Consider the following 14,750-nt stretch of genomic DNA (forward strand, 5'->3'; position numbering starts at 1 on the left):
TCCTATATATAGTTCTTAAGAAGCAACTGAGGATATGGCCACCAAAACAAGGAAGTGTAACTAGAAAAAGTAAGATGGGACCTGGAAAACAGGAGGGTGACAGAGGAGAGAACGTCAGCTCTGTGGTGGCCTAGGTAGTCAGTGGTCTACACTGGAGCATGAGGCCCAAGGGTCTGAGAGGAACATCTGTGGTATTGATAATTACCGAGTGTGCCTGACTGGTCAATTGAGAGGAGGTGTACAAATCTGCAAGAAAGTTCGAAGAAGGGCTGAATTATTGATGATACATAGAGAACTAAGCCATCTGAAACCCAAGACAATTTTAGAGAAAAACAAGAAGTTGTATCAGAAAATATAGGACATCATGGTGTCATCTGTAAGAATAATATCTATAGTCATAAGATTGAGCTAGTTAAAAGTTACAACAGAACATTATTGAGAAGATAGAAAAGATACATAGTAGGAAGACAATGGAGAATGTGTGAAGTAGATCAAGAAATAGCAGTTTATGCATTTTGAAATATTTTGAAATAATGGAAATGAATCTTAGAAGCAGCTATTTAAGAAAGTTGAAAGTTCATGTGTCTGGATAGCTGAAGGGCTGTGGGAAGAGACTGCTGTTTTTCATTAAAATTCTTGTATTTTTAAAAAGTTTTTTTAAGATTTTATTTATTTATGACAGAGAGAGAGAAAGCGAGAGAGGGAACACAAGCAGGGGGAGTGGGAGAGGGAGAAGCAGGCTTCCCGCTGAGCAGGGAGCCCGATGTGGGGCTCGATCCCAGGACCCTGGGATCATGACCTGAGCCGAAGGCAGATGCTTAACAACTGAGCCACCCAGGCGCCCCTAAAATTCTTGTATTTGTAAATAGTGTACATGTATTACTTTATTAAACATTAAATTTTGTTTGTATAATTTTTTATTCATAAAAGGATGAACATTCTTATGATGCCCTTTTCTTAATGTTTTTCAGTTGCCTTGTAGAAGGGGATGCCAAGGAAGAAATACTTCAGCCACCAGAACCTCACCCAGTGCCACCCATTTTGACACCCTCTCCCCCTTCAGCTTTTCCAACAGTCACTACTGTGTGGCAGGACAATGACAGATACCATCCAAAGCCAGTGTTGCACATGGTTTCATCAGAACAACATTCAACAGACCTTAACAGGAACTATAACAAATCAGAACTTCCAGGGAAAAATGAATCAACTGGTGAACAAGTGGATAAAAAATTGGAGCGAAATTTAAGTTTTGAGATTAAGAAGGTCCCCCTCCAAGAGGGACCAAAAAGTTTTGATGGGAACACACTTTTGAATAGGGGACATGCCATTAAAATTAAATCGACTCCACCTTGTATAAGTGATAAAGTCTCTAAGTCACAGGAATTGAGTTCAGGGGATCTAAAAGTTGATGATGTTTCTCAGAATTCTTGTGTGGACTGCAGTGCAACACAGTCAAATAAGGTTCCACTTACTCCACCAGAAGAGTCACAGAAGAATTCAGGCACACCTCCAAGGCCAGACCGCTTGCCTCTTGATGAGAAAGGACATGTAACGTGGTCTTTTCATGGACCTGAAGATACCCTACCCAGGCCTGATTCATCTGAAGGCAAACCCTCAGATATCCACTGTCAAGCAATGAAAACTGTGAGTCTAACACCAAGCCCCACAACACCAGTTGAAACCCATGATATTGCAGATCAGCATAACAGTTCCCCTCTATTCAGGGCACCCCTCAGTTTCACTAATCCTCTTCACTCTGATGACTCGGACTCAGATGAACGAAACTCTGATGGTGCTGTGACCACGAATAAAACTAATATTTCAACAGCAAGTGCCACAGTTTCTGCTGCCACTAGTACTGAAAGCATTTCTACAAGGAAAGTATTGCCAATGTCCATTGCTAGACATGATATAGCAGGAACAATACATTCAGGTGCTGAAAAAGGTAATAATAACATTATCTAACACTTAAATATTTTTACTGTGTGCCAGTCACTGTTCTAAGCAACTTAAGCAACTTATTTATATTAATTCATTATGTTTTATTCCACATTTCCCTCTAGCGCCTGCAGCAAAGTTTCATTATTTTACATACTTTTTTTAAAAGTAAGCTTTTATTTATTGTTACCTTAATTTGGTTAATTGCATTACTAGGTTTTGTGTTTCCCAAGTATTTCAGTTGTTGTAACTGAAAATTTTTGTGTTTTTTTTTCTCCTGTGTTATAGTTTTTAGTATTTTATGTGGGTCAAAGATTTAGCTGACTGAATAATTAGAAATCATTTAGGGAAGATAGAATTGCTTAAAGTAACAGTGACATAAATAATGTGGAACGGCTTGATTGGCCATTTAATTTCATCCATGTTTATCACATACACTAGTTCATCTTTATGCTTGTTTAACTACAAAATACTTTAAAAAAAAATTCTCTTCACAAAATACTTGCAAATGAAGCTACTTTCAACTCTGAGATTAACCAAGAAGCAACTACTCAGCAGAATACGGGAAATTTAATTCAGTCAGTAGTGAATGTGATATAGCCTCCTTATCTAAGTCATTGATACTATTATTTAATTAATGACTCTCTTTTTAAAACTGTCTTAGGTTTTCAAGGTAATATGTGCACTTGGTTCCCAAGATGTATTATTGGTTGTTGAAACTCATCTTTGATCTACTAAAATAATCCTGGCTGCCTTCTTAAACAGGCCATAAAGTTGAGAGTAAATGTAATAAACACAAAAGCTATTATGGGTAGATTAATTATCAGTGGTCATTTACTTGTCAGTGAACTTTGGTCATGACTTATATAGGCTGGTATTTACAAAGTACAGGCAAAATAAGTACTGTGAACTTGAAAGATAACTTTCTTTTTCTATTTCTGACCTAATAAGTACCACCCATACTATGGTGCCTTTATTTTCCCCAACTCACACATACTGTGTTTTTTAATCCAAAGAATGTATCTGGTAGAGTAGGTAAGAATCTAAGGTAGTTTCTTAAATTTACAGGATTCTCTGTATTCTGTGTGTGTGTGTGTGTGTGTGTGTGTGTGTGTGTGTATGTTTAAGATTTTATTTGTTTATTCCAGAGAAAGAGCAGTGGGAGAGGGACAGGCAGACTCTGTGCTGAGCACAGAGCCCATGCGGGGCTCGATTTCAGGACCCCAGATCATGACCCGAGCTGAAGCCAAGAGTTGGACACTTAACCGACTGAGCCACCCAGGTGCCCCTCTTCTGGATCTTCAGAAGATAATGGTTACCACCATAAATATTACTTTACTAGTTTGCCATAATTTAAAATTGTTAATATCTTTTTCTTCCTCCACTTTGGAGTTTGAAAAATAACTGCCAAGTTGTAACTGTGCAAGAAAATGAGTTGAAAAGAAATTTTCTTTTTAGGCTTTTTGTAGCATAGCAGGCATCCATCTTATACCTAGGAAATATATTTCTTTAAACCATTAGTAGAAATAGAATTTGGTGTGAGGACAGGGATATGATATGCTCATTAAAAGTTATTGCTACCTGACCAGTCGATGGTAATAGAAGGAGTTCTTAACTATCCTTCCACAGCATTTTGTATTTTAAAGTCCTCCTGCTGTACACCAGCTCACTTGTATTCTCTCCGTTTTATTTGTATGTCAAGGCAAAGATAGCTATAAATGTGATTTGTGGTTTCTTTTTGCCCTATTCTAACAACGCTGAATGAGTTTGGTATTAACTGAAAACTGTCCTGTGTAAGTATTCTGTGCTGTCACTTGACTACAAGCAATCCTATTTTTAATGTTTAGTTATTTACCTTATAGATGAACCACTGGCATAGGAATTAGTTTTTGTTTGCTTGCTTTAGAACTTATTAAGTAATTACACAGAATAATTGTGTTTTGATACCTAAAACAACCTTTTGCGTAAGTTACTGCCTGGCAAAAATTCCTGGCTATGAATTCTGATTTTAATATTGACTCAGGCCTCCTGAAAGATTTCTCAAAATTGGCTACACTAAGTCCCCATTCAGTGTATGATTTGCAAAAAAGCCTGTGTAAAATGTGCAGTCTCTGGTTGGATAACCTTTAAAACAGCAGTTTAGAACATAGGAAAGGCGATCCAGAAATCCAAGAATAACATGGGGTTGAGAAGCAAGAGCTGCAGTTAGAAAATAAAAGTCTTTAAGAATAAAGACTGTCATGAGAAAAAGAGGTATAGAGTTTCTGGAAAGATAATCTGATATTTAATGTAAACTAAGTAAGACTGCCTTTCCTGATTTGTTCACTTAATTATGAAATGGCATCACAATGTGAGATTATGCATCCCTTCCTTCCAACAGCCATTTCTTCACTTGTGAGCTGTCAGTTAATATGAGGGCAAGGGGAAGAATGGTGATGGCTCTAGTTATTACCATTAGATAAGGTAAATTGTTCTTTAGTGGCTTAACTTTACATGCAAGAGAGAGTTCCAGTACCAGTGATAGACATATAAAATAATGGACTGGAATTCTTTTCTCAGCAGGACCTAGAGGCTGTATTTTCTTGGGTCTTTAGTTAAATAAATGTAGGAAGAACACGAGCAATCATACCTGGCTCATGCTAGTTGAAAATTAAAAAGGCTTTGCTGATTTTTCAGTCTCTTTAATACATAGCCTGTCAGATATGGTTAAATAGCAAAGTATTATGGCACGATTGTTCATTTTTTAAAGAGAACAGTTGTCAGGCCCAGACAAAATAATATAGGATTCTTACATTTCCCTTTTTTCACCCCATCCTTCCTAAGCTGAGAGTCCATACACGGAATTATATCCTCATATTTGCTTTCTCTACCACCAGTGAAACCTCAAAAGATCTAATACAGGGGTACCTGGATGGCTCAATCGGTTAAGTGGCTGCCTTCAGCTCAGGTCATAATCCCAGGACTCTGGAATCAAGCCCCACATCGGGCTCCCTGCTCAGCCGGGAGCCTGCTTCTCCCTCTCCCTCTGCCTGCCACTCCCCTTGCTTGTGTGCATGTGTGCTCTCTCTCACTCTCTCTGTCAGATAAATAAAATCTTAATCTATGTCGTAAGCTAAGTGATGAGGCTCACATTGTGTATTATCTTTTCCAAGAGTGAATTTTGTTTTTACTGGTGAAAAGCTTTAATATAGCTTCAGTCAGTATTCTCAGAGCAGGTTATATGCCGCTGTTCAGAAGATTTTAGGCATTAAATAAATGAACATTCAAAAAAATTAATAGACTTATGTATATTAGAAAAATAACACTTCAAATTTGTTATTTGTCATTACTGTTTGAAATATGACCCCCCAAAATTAGTAAATAAAATGTGACCAAAGGACATAGTTAAGTTAAAAATGAATGGGATTTAAAAAGCAAATAGGACAGATGGTGGTATATAGTATGGCAAAATTCATGAAAGGAGTTAAGCAATTGATTCCAATTTGGGAAACACTGGCTTAAGTCAGATGGCCGAAGCTTTCCTTCGTGGACTCAAAGCATCATCTGCAAGCCTAACAGAGAGGTCCCTTGCTTTCTATTGAAGTCTGTGTTCAGGCTCAGAAGCCAGAGTGATTACTGTCTGTAGGGTGTCAGAAAGTCAGGAGAGAGTCATTTTCTCTGTGTGGTGGTGATGGAGTTCAATCCGCTTTGCTCATTAAGCTTCATAATTTTCTTGATAACGAGTCAAGCAGTAAGGATTTCTTGTTCGTTTTTTGCATTTTTAAAAACTGGTTCTCATATACTTGTGGAACTGATTTTTAGAATGTCAGAGTTTTCTTGTTTAGATAACAAATTCATTCTTTAATGAGTTAATATTTTTAACAAGTTCATAATTTGTCTGAATTTTATGTATTTAATATAGATGTTGACGTTAGTGAAGATTCACCTCCTCCCCTACCTGAAAGAACTCCTGAATCTTTTGTATTAGCAAGTGAACATAGTGAGTGTCTCTTCTGCTTTTACATACTTCATACTGTAATAATAAACTCCAAAAAACATGGCTGATTTTAGTCTAGTTGCTACTGAATTGCATAATTAAATTCAAAAGGTTTGAATTGATATTGACAAATGTTTTTAATTGCTTGTATGAAAAATACTTATTTTTTTAAATACTTGAAAATATTTTTTACTTGCTAAGATTGCTAAAATGGCTGCATTTATGTTACTTAAATTTAGTTAAATTCAATTATAATTGTATTTGCAAGTTGTTGTCTTTTCATTTCACTAAATATAGTACTTATTTATGAAAAGGCATTAATTGCTTCACTGGGTGCCAGTTTAGGTAAGTAAATATTTAAATTGGGTTGTAGGTGGGCCTCAACTCGGTGTTAATTGAGGGAGACTTGAGGCCACATGAGTAGCAGTGAGAACTGGGAGAAAGTGCTCAAAGCCTTCATAATATACTTCTCTTCTGTCTCTTCTTAAAAAAGAGTACAAAACAGCTTTAATATGTTTATAGTGTCTCATGCTCAGTGGGGGCCTCCCTAGCCTTATCTGAGTTATATTTTACCAATATTATATTAATTTCAACTGATTTCAAGAATGTTAACAGTGAAGCCATATATACTACAATACTACCAAATAAGTACATCTAAGTCTGTCACATGTGTAGATTACCGTGAGCTTATGGTAACATAATAAACTGTGATGACTGAATTAATTAAATTTGAAGAAAGGAAACTTAAGGGGATTTTCTTGAATTAACAGAGAATATTTTATGGAGTGATAGTTTCTAAAAAAATCTATAGGGTCTGTTTTTGTATCTTTAATGCAAGAAATTCAAGAACTAAACATGTTAATTGTAAGATTTCATTTTTCTCAGATACACCTGTGAGATCTGAATGGAGTGAACTTCAGAGTCAGGAACAGTCTGAACAAAAAATATCTGAAGTGAGTCCTTTTGGGATTGGAACAGCTATATACTAAGTATTTTTGCTCTTTTGTTAATTTATCTTAGTTTGTTATAAAAACTGTCACCTTAAGACTATTATCAGCATTTCTTTTGCTAAGATTTTAGATGAAAAGTCTATATAAAATGTGATAGGAAATTTTTTAAAAGGGCAACATGAGATACATATGACCATGACTTCAGAGTGTCATTTTTCTAGACAGTTTTTGAAATTTGTGAATTATGCCATGTTTTAAATCATTTTGGAGGTGTGACTAGAACAGGAGTTACATTTTCAGGGTCATAATACTTAGATTTTGTTCCTCCCACCATAACACTAAGTACATAGTCCCATCCTTTGGTTTGTCTGGTCACCAGAGGTTTCCTTTCACAATCAGGAAATGTTTGGTAATTAAATATATTGGTCATGGGAAATACCATTTTTCATCAACATTAATATTTTTCATATTTCCTCCATATTTTAATATCCCCCAAATTAGGGTACATCTTACAATTGATTAAGAAACATACTTTACTTGGCACATAAAATAGTGGTAACCTATACTAATGATGTTATGTCTTATGAATATGGTAGAGGACTGGCGAAATGGAGTTGTATGGTCCTTTGTGTAGTAGTTCCTGCATTTTCAGTTTCCATCTAGAAGGAAAAAATAGTTCCCCTGTCTTTTTCATCTCAGTATAAAATACTGTAACATTAAAAAATTTTAGGCCTAATTGAAAACACCATTGTTTTCTTTCCCTTTGACACTGAGAATTTTAGTAGACCTTGCTTTCTTGGGATATATACTCAGACCAAATTTTCTATTATTTGTTATAAAAGGGATATACTGTAATAGCTATTAAAATGTCTTCCTTTTAGGGCCTGATAACCTCTGGAACTGAAAAATGTGGTAAGTTAGATTTTATTCCTTTTTGTTAATAGATTATGTAGATTAATCTCCATAAAATAGCATGTCTCATGGTGTACTGAACCTGAACTATGCAGTATAATTCTTTTAAATTAATTACTGTATCAGATATTATTAATCTGGGAAGTAACAACATTTGTTATTGGTAGGTACAGGCTAATGGAGAAAACATTATTTTAAAAAATATTTTTCTGTGTTTTAATTTCTGTTGTTTATAAAAACACTTAGAATCTAGATGTGACAGTGATTTGAATAAATGTCCCAAATTCATCTAGATTATTGAATGAGGTCCCTAAAAATCAGTTGTTTGTAATTCTTCTTTTTAGCACTTCTACATTTGTGAAGACCAGTAAGATTATGTAGCTCAACCCAGTGTTATAATGCCAAGTTAGAAATTTTTCTGCCACGTTTCTTTTATTATCATGGTAAAATACATCAAGTTATTATTAATTCCTATAAGTCAGTGACCATGAAAGCAGCTCATCAAACATTCTAGCCTATACAATTCCCCCAGTTCATCTGTCATTGCTGCCCTTGCCCTCCCTTCTACTTTAGCTGCCCCTTCCCTGCATCTATGCCTAACGGGGCTCCATTCCCTCTCATAAATTCTTATTACTCTTTGTCTCCTTTGCTGGGGCAACGTGTCATAAGGAAAAGAACAGAAGGTTTAGAGTCAAGCCCACCTGGTTTGGAATTCCATTTTTACTATTTTACTTAACTATGTGACTTAAGCCAAGTCACCTCATCTTAGCCCCGTTTTTTTTTTTTTTTCCTCTGTGAAATGGAGGTAATAATAGCACCTACCCTAGAGCATTGTTTTTGAGGAGTTAATGAGATCACATTCATGGAATATCAGCACCGTGCTCGGCACGTAATAGGCACTCAAATGGAAGCCAGGCTATTATTGTTACTGTCTTTATTCTATTACTACTGCCGATATTGCTGGATCCCTGGGCCCTTTATTTCTTAATGTATGCTAACTCCTTTCTGGATTCTCTTCTCTAGCCAATCTAGACACTGCCCTCCATTACTCTGGTCATACTCGAAATTAACCTCCACTGTCTTGCTCCTAACTCCCATACCATTTTATTTTATCCCTCGAAACTCCTGAATACTGCTGGGGAACATCATTCTGCTTTACAGATTGAGCCTACAATTCTGGATCTTCATCCATAATTGGGCACTTAGCTTTGCTTGGTTATCTTATATGCTCTAGTTGGTATCCTTTCTATTTTCCAAATCTTTTTTTTTTTAAAGATTTTATTTATTAGAGCGCAAGAGAGAGAGCACAAGCGGGGGGAGCGGCAGGCAGAGGGAGAAGCAGGCTCCCCGCTGAGCAGGGAGCCCAACGCGGGGCTTGATCCCAGGACCCTGGGATCATGACCTGAGCTGAAGGCAGCCGCTTAACCAACTGAGACACCCAGGCATCCCGAATTTTCTAAATCCTTAATTTCTTCTGGGCAACACTCTCGGGTCCCCTCCTTCTTTGGGAGCTTTGTACTATCTCCCTCAATAAACTTTGCTTTGTTGCCCACCAAAAAAAGAATAAGGAAATAAATAATTAAAAATAAATCTTTAATTTCTTCTGAAATCATCAGTCCTACTCTTACTCAGTAGATGACCTTTTACTTCACTGAGAAAATTGAGGCCTTTTGACTAGATCATCATTTTTTTCTAGAAGCCAGTCCTGAAACCACTAGTTTCATCGCCATGCCTCTCCTCTCTGTCCCCATTGCACTCTACATCATTTTACTATAAAACTTACCAAACCAGTATAATAATAACGTGCTTGGCAGTCTCTCCTGCTAGACTAGTTTTTGTTCTGACCTTGAGCTGAATGAATGATTTTTATTTTCAAGAGTTGTTTAGGGGTCTCTGGCTGGCTCAGTTGGTAGACCATGGGACTCTTGATCTCAGGGTCATGAGTTCAAGCCCCACTTTGGGTGTAGAGCTTACTTAAAAAAAAAAAGTTGTTTAAAAACAAAGAAACAAAAATCAATGAAGAAAATGTGGCAGAGACTGTATGTGGCTTGCAAAGCCTAAAATAGTTATTCTCTAACGCTTTATAGAAAAAGTTTGCGGGCGCCTGGGTGGCTCAGTTGGTTAAGCGACTGCCTTCGGCTCAGGTCATGATCCTGGAGTCCCGGGATCGAGTCCCACATCGGGCTCCCTGCTCAGCGGGGAGTCTGCTTCTCCCTCTGACCCTCTTCCCTCTCGTGCTCTCTATCTCTCATTCTCTCTCTCTCAAATAAATAAATAAAATCTTAAAAAAAAAAAAAAAAGTTTGCTGACCCCTGTCTAAACTATAAGCACTTAAGGACAAGGATCTTGTATTCTTTGACTCGTATTCCAAGCTTCCATAAAAGTTTTTTAACAAAATTTCTTTTATTACTAATCTTAGGCATCGGTAATTAAAGAAGTAAACTAAAATTTAACTGAGGTAAAGCTTTTTTTTTTTTAAGATTTTATTTATTTATTTGACAGAGAGACACAGCGAGAGAGGGAACACAGCAGGGGGAGTGGGAGAGGGAGAAGCAGGCTTCCTGTGGAGCAGGGAGCCCGATGCGGGGCTCGATCCCAGGACCCTGGGATCATGACCTGAGCCGAAGGCAGACATTTAACGACTGAGCCACCCAGGCGCCCTGATGTAAAACTTTGAAAGAAAAAAATTACGGTTAGAAGCCAGTAGTCCAAAAAAAGCCAGTAGTCCATTAATTAACTATGAACTTGATTGTTGTTGGTTTCCATATAACGCATCTCACTTGAAATTATAGCCTTAGGACATTGGCACATAGTACAACTACCTTAAGGAAATATAAAATGGCAAGATTGAGGTTTATTAAAGTTAAGAGCATAAGGAGAATCCATACATTGCAGAACAACTCACTGACGATTTCTGCGTGCCCTCAAGAACACCTAACACATTTTCCTGTGTTCACTACCATTGCATTTATATGCATCTGGGCGTCTGAAATTATGATACCCAAGAGAGAAAACTTGCTCTTTTAACTTAATACAGACATTAAAATAATTAAGAGGATTCTACATATGATGCTACAAATGATGCTGATTAACAATGGCTTTATTTTGCATTTTAGATCATCCAGCAGGAGGTACTCACACAGAGACTTGTATAGAATGTCCACCTATTTTCAGTAACAAGAAAGATCAAATATCAGAAAGTCCAACAGAGGCCACAGATATTGGTAATTTGTTTTCTAAATAATTTTAAAACTTTAAGTTATGTAGTTAATGCTGGCAAGAATGAGAAAAGATTATTTGCCATCATTTCAGGCTTTCCTGAAGGCAGAGTTTATCATACTTTTTGCTATGATTTATTCAGGTTCTTAAATGAACTACCCAAAGCAAATTAAGAGTTTTTAGTAAATTAAAAAACATTTCTGGACACTGACCAATTACTGTGGTGTTTTGATTACAGGTTTTCGTAACCGCTGTGGAAAACCCAAAGGACCAAGAGATCCACCTTCAGAATGGACATGATTCAGGGAGCTAAAAGACACTTTAAATTATACTGGAAAATTCAAGTGCCACTGAAAGCCAGATTTATAGTATTCCATCTTAAAAATGTGGGACTAACAGCAGTGTAGATTGTTACCTTAGTATTTTTTTGCTGGGACCATCTACCTGCCTTATACTACACTTAGGAAAAAAGTATTACATACGGTTTATTTTGTAACTTCAAGTATTATTGCCTTAATGTCTCTTAACCCTGTTACACGCTGCTTGTAGACATGTTAATATAGTAATACTTTTATGATAAATTGAGTTTAAGGACTACTCTTTTGCTAATGTTTTATCATGTATGCATTATTTTGTATATGTACAGGGCAAGTAGGTATATAATTTCATAAAGTTGCAGTCATAAAATATTATTAACAGAAGATGTAAGAAATTTCTGCATGGTCTAAATCTTTGTGTACCTTATTTGTAAATTATTTGCCCTGAAGTTTTAGAAAATAGTTTCTGAATTTTAAAATTGCTGGATTCATGCAGCCAGCATTGCAGGTTATCAGAGATCAAAGATTGTAATAATAATACATTTTGTAAATTGTAAGCAAAAAGTTATTTTTATATTATATACTGTCTAATTGTCCACCCTAATTGTCCTTGTTTTCATCTAGTCATGGAGATTCAGTAAGTGCCTTGGAACAATATTGAATTCTCTTAGCTCGTGTGTGTTACTTTAATATTTGAACTCAAGTGGGATTAGAAGACTATCAAAATACATGTATGTTTCAGGATATCTGACCTGCATTAAAAAAACAACAGTTTTACAGTGCCTACTTGTCTTGGTTTTTCATTCCTCATTCCTAGGAAATTGGAGTTATTATCCACCTTCCTGCAGGCTCAGCCTTTAAGTCATGAGTGTGAATGGGGTTTAAACTCTTAATTAAAAGAATAGGGAGAACCGTCTGCAAAAACATGGCTTCACCACTCCCAATACTGCTACTAATTCGTTTTTTTTTTTTTTAAGATTTTATTTTATTTATTTGACAGAGACACAGTGAGAGAGGGAACATTAGCAGGGGGAGAGGGAGAAGCAGGCTTCCCGCTGAGCAGGGAGCCCAATGCGGGGCTCGATCCCAGGACCCCGGGATCATGACCCGAGCTGAAGGCAGACGCTCAATGACTCAGCCACCCAGGCGCCCCTACTGCTACTAATTCTAATACTTATCCTTGAGTCAGCCCTAGGCGGCCTTCTCATTACTGCCTACTAAGATCCAAGACAGAGGCTAGGAAAGGGGAACTGGTTTCTTCCCACTCCACAACTGGAGCATAGCTCCCCATCCGTAAATTGCAAGTTTGAATTCTGACACCAGGGATTGAAGTTAATGGACATCTATATTTTCCCTCTGTATACGAAAGGAAGAAGAAATTACGAGACTAATAGGATTACTGTAGAGGAGAAAATAATACTATAATTTCTTGTCAGTTTTTCTTTAAGCTCAATGGTCTTCGTGTTCATTCCTTAGAATCTTATATTTTCCCCATATATTTTGGTCATAAGGAAATGTGAATACAAGGGACCCTTGACATTCACAAGACACAAGACATCTCCGTAGCATCATTTTCCTAAAAAAATTCAAACTGAAATAAAACAACTGAAAAAAATATGTAGCTCCTCTACACACTTGATTTATATAATATGGTACTAAAATCATTTACAAACTTTTTTTTGTTAGGAAGGAGTTGCTTGGAACATCTTCATTGAAAAATAACATGTATTCAGAAGAGTGCAAAAGTCCTAATAATCATAATCATCACAAAGTTTACACACCTGTGTGTGAGTGTGACCACCATCCAGGTTGAGCAATAGAATGGGATCTGCCACTGAGAAGATTATCCCTTGGACTTCTGAGATTTGTTTATTATATGAGTAGCAGTTACTTATTTTTCATTGCTATAGAATTTTGCATTGTATGCATGTACCCCAGTGTGTCCATTCTGCTATTAACAGACATTTTATTTCTGGTTTCGGAATATTACAAATTATGCTACTGTGAACAATTCTTTTTTTAAGATTCATTTATTTGAGAGAGAGAGGGAAAGAATCCCAAGTGGACTCTGCACCGAGCGTACTACGAACATTTTTTAATGTGTTATTTGGTGTCCATATATACATAAACCTGTTGGCTATACATCAAGGAGTAGAATTTTGGGATTACAGTGTACACATACATATTCTCCTTTAGTAGATACTGCCAGACAGTTATTCTAAATGGTTGTTCTAATTGTTACGTATTTCTTGGTATTGCCCTTAATTTTCATTTTAGCCTTCCTAATGGATACAAAGTGGTCCTTCATGACTAATGATGTTGAGCACATTTTATGCGCTTGTGACTGACCACGTGGATACTTTTTTTATGAACTACCTATTTTAGTTTGAAGGAATTTGTATTTTATATCTAAGACTACATTTTTTGGCTCAGGGAATGAGGTAGTTTTTTTCCCCATTGATCAATCACCATTTAATGCCCTTGCTCCACTGTTACATGGTTTTGTCAGGTAGCCATTGATACCAGTTAGGTATCCATTGATCTGTATGTTTCTAGTTTTTTTTTTCTTTGCTTTCTATTGCCTATCTTTAGGATGATATATTTTTTTTTAAATATTTTATTTATTTCTGGGGGGCGCTTGGGTGGCTCAGTTGTTAAGCATCTGCCTTTGGCTCAGGTCATGATCCCAGGGTCCTGGGATCGAGCCCCGCACTGGGCTCCTTCCTCAGCGGGAAGCCTGCTTCTCCCTTTCCCTCTGTTGCTCCCCCTGCTTGTGTTCTCTTTCTCGCTGTGTCTCTGTCAAATAAATAAAATCTTAAAAAAAATATTTTTTTGAGAGAGAGCATGTGTGACCATGAGCAGGGGAGGGGCAGAGGGAGAGGGAGAAGGAGACTCCTTGCCGAGCAGGGAGCCTGACAGGCAAGGAGTCTGACACAGGGCTTGATCCCAGGATCCCTGGATCATGACTTCAGCTGAAGGCAGACACTTAACCGACTGAGACACCCAGGCGCCCCTAGGATGGTACTTTAAATTCTGCCTTTTTCTAGCTTTATTAGCTTTCTCTCACGGGTTTTTAGATTGCCTGGGACACTTGGTAGAACAGTTACTCATTTTTCTTCTTCCATGTAAAGCATATGGTAAGCTCATTTGTATCTGAGATAAATCATTGCCAAATTCATCCTGCCTCTTTATCCAAAACCTCTACCTTGTACAGCTAAGGCTACAAAGGCCTTTAAGATCTTTCCATCGTAACACAATCAGTTAGCTTTCCTTTGGAAGCATTTTTTCCTTTGGAAGCAAATTTTTCCTTTGGAAGCAAATTTTCATAAATTTTCACTCTAGTACTTTTTACTTTATGGACAGTTTCTCTATAGATAAAGAGCAATAAAGCCACAGTTATAGGTCAGTGCTGAGCCAGCCTCAGTCATTAGCTAAGTA

At 36.9% G+C, this 14,750-nt stretch overlaps 1 protein-coding gene across 3 annotated transcripts in view; it reads left to right on the forward strand.

Moving 5' to 3' along the window:
• PTPN12 (protein tyrosine phosphatase non-receptor type 12) overlaps window positions 1-12,094 on the forward strand; it is an 87,680-nt gene extending 75,586 nt beyond the window's left edge. For all 3 annotated transcript variants that reach the window (XM_028120483.2, XM_028120491.2, XM_088018341.1), the window contains exons 13-18: window positions 972-1,945; window positions 5,840-5,917; window positions 6,800-6,867; window positions 7,746-7,776; window positions 10,893-11,000; window positions 11,234-12,094. In XM_028120483.2, coding sequence (XP_027976284.1) covers window positions 972-1,945; window positions 5,840-5,917; window positions 6,800-6,867; window positions 7,746-7,776; window positions 10,893-11,000; window positions 11,234-11,295 — 1,321 coding nt within the window. In that variant the 3' untranslated portion in view covers window positions 11,296-12,094. The remainder of the gene's footprint in view (window positions 1-971; window positions 1,946-5,839; window positions 5,918-6,799; window positions 6,868-7,745; window positions 7,777-10,892; window positions 11,001-11,233) is intronic.
• Window positions 12,095-14,750: the final 2,656 nt, after the last annotated feature.

The sequence above is a fragment of the Eumetopias jubatus genome, unplaced genomic scaffold, assembly GCF_037043125.1.
Source record: "Eumetopias jubatus isolate StellerSeaLion01/CBP00866 unplaced genomic scaffold, mEumJub1_p1.0 scaffold_14, whole genome shotgun sequence".
Classification (NCBI taxonomy): Eukaryota; Metazoa; Chordata; class Mammalia; order Carnivora; family Otariidae; genus Eumetopias; species Eumetopias jubatus.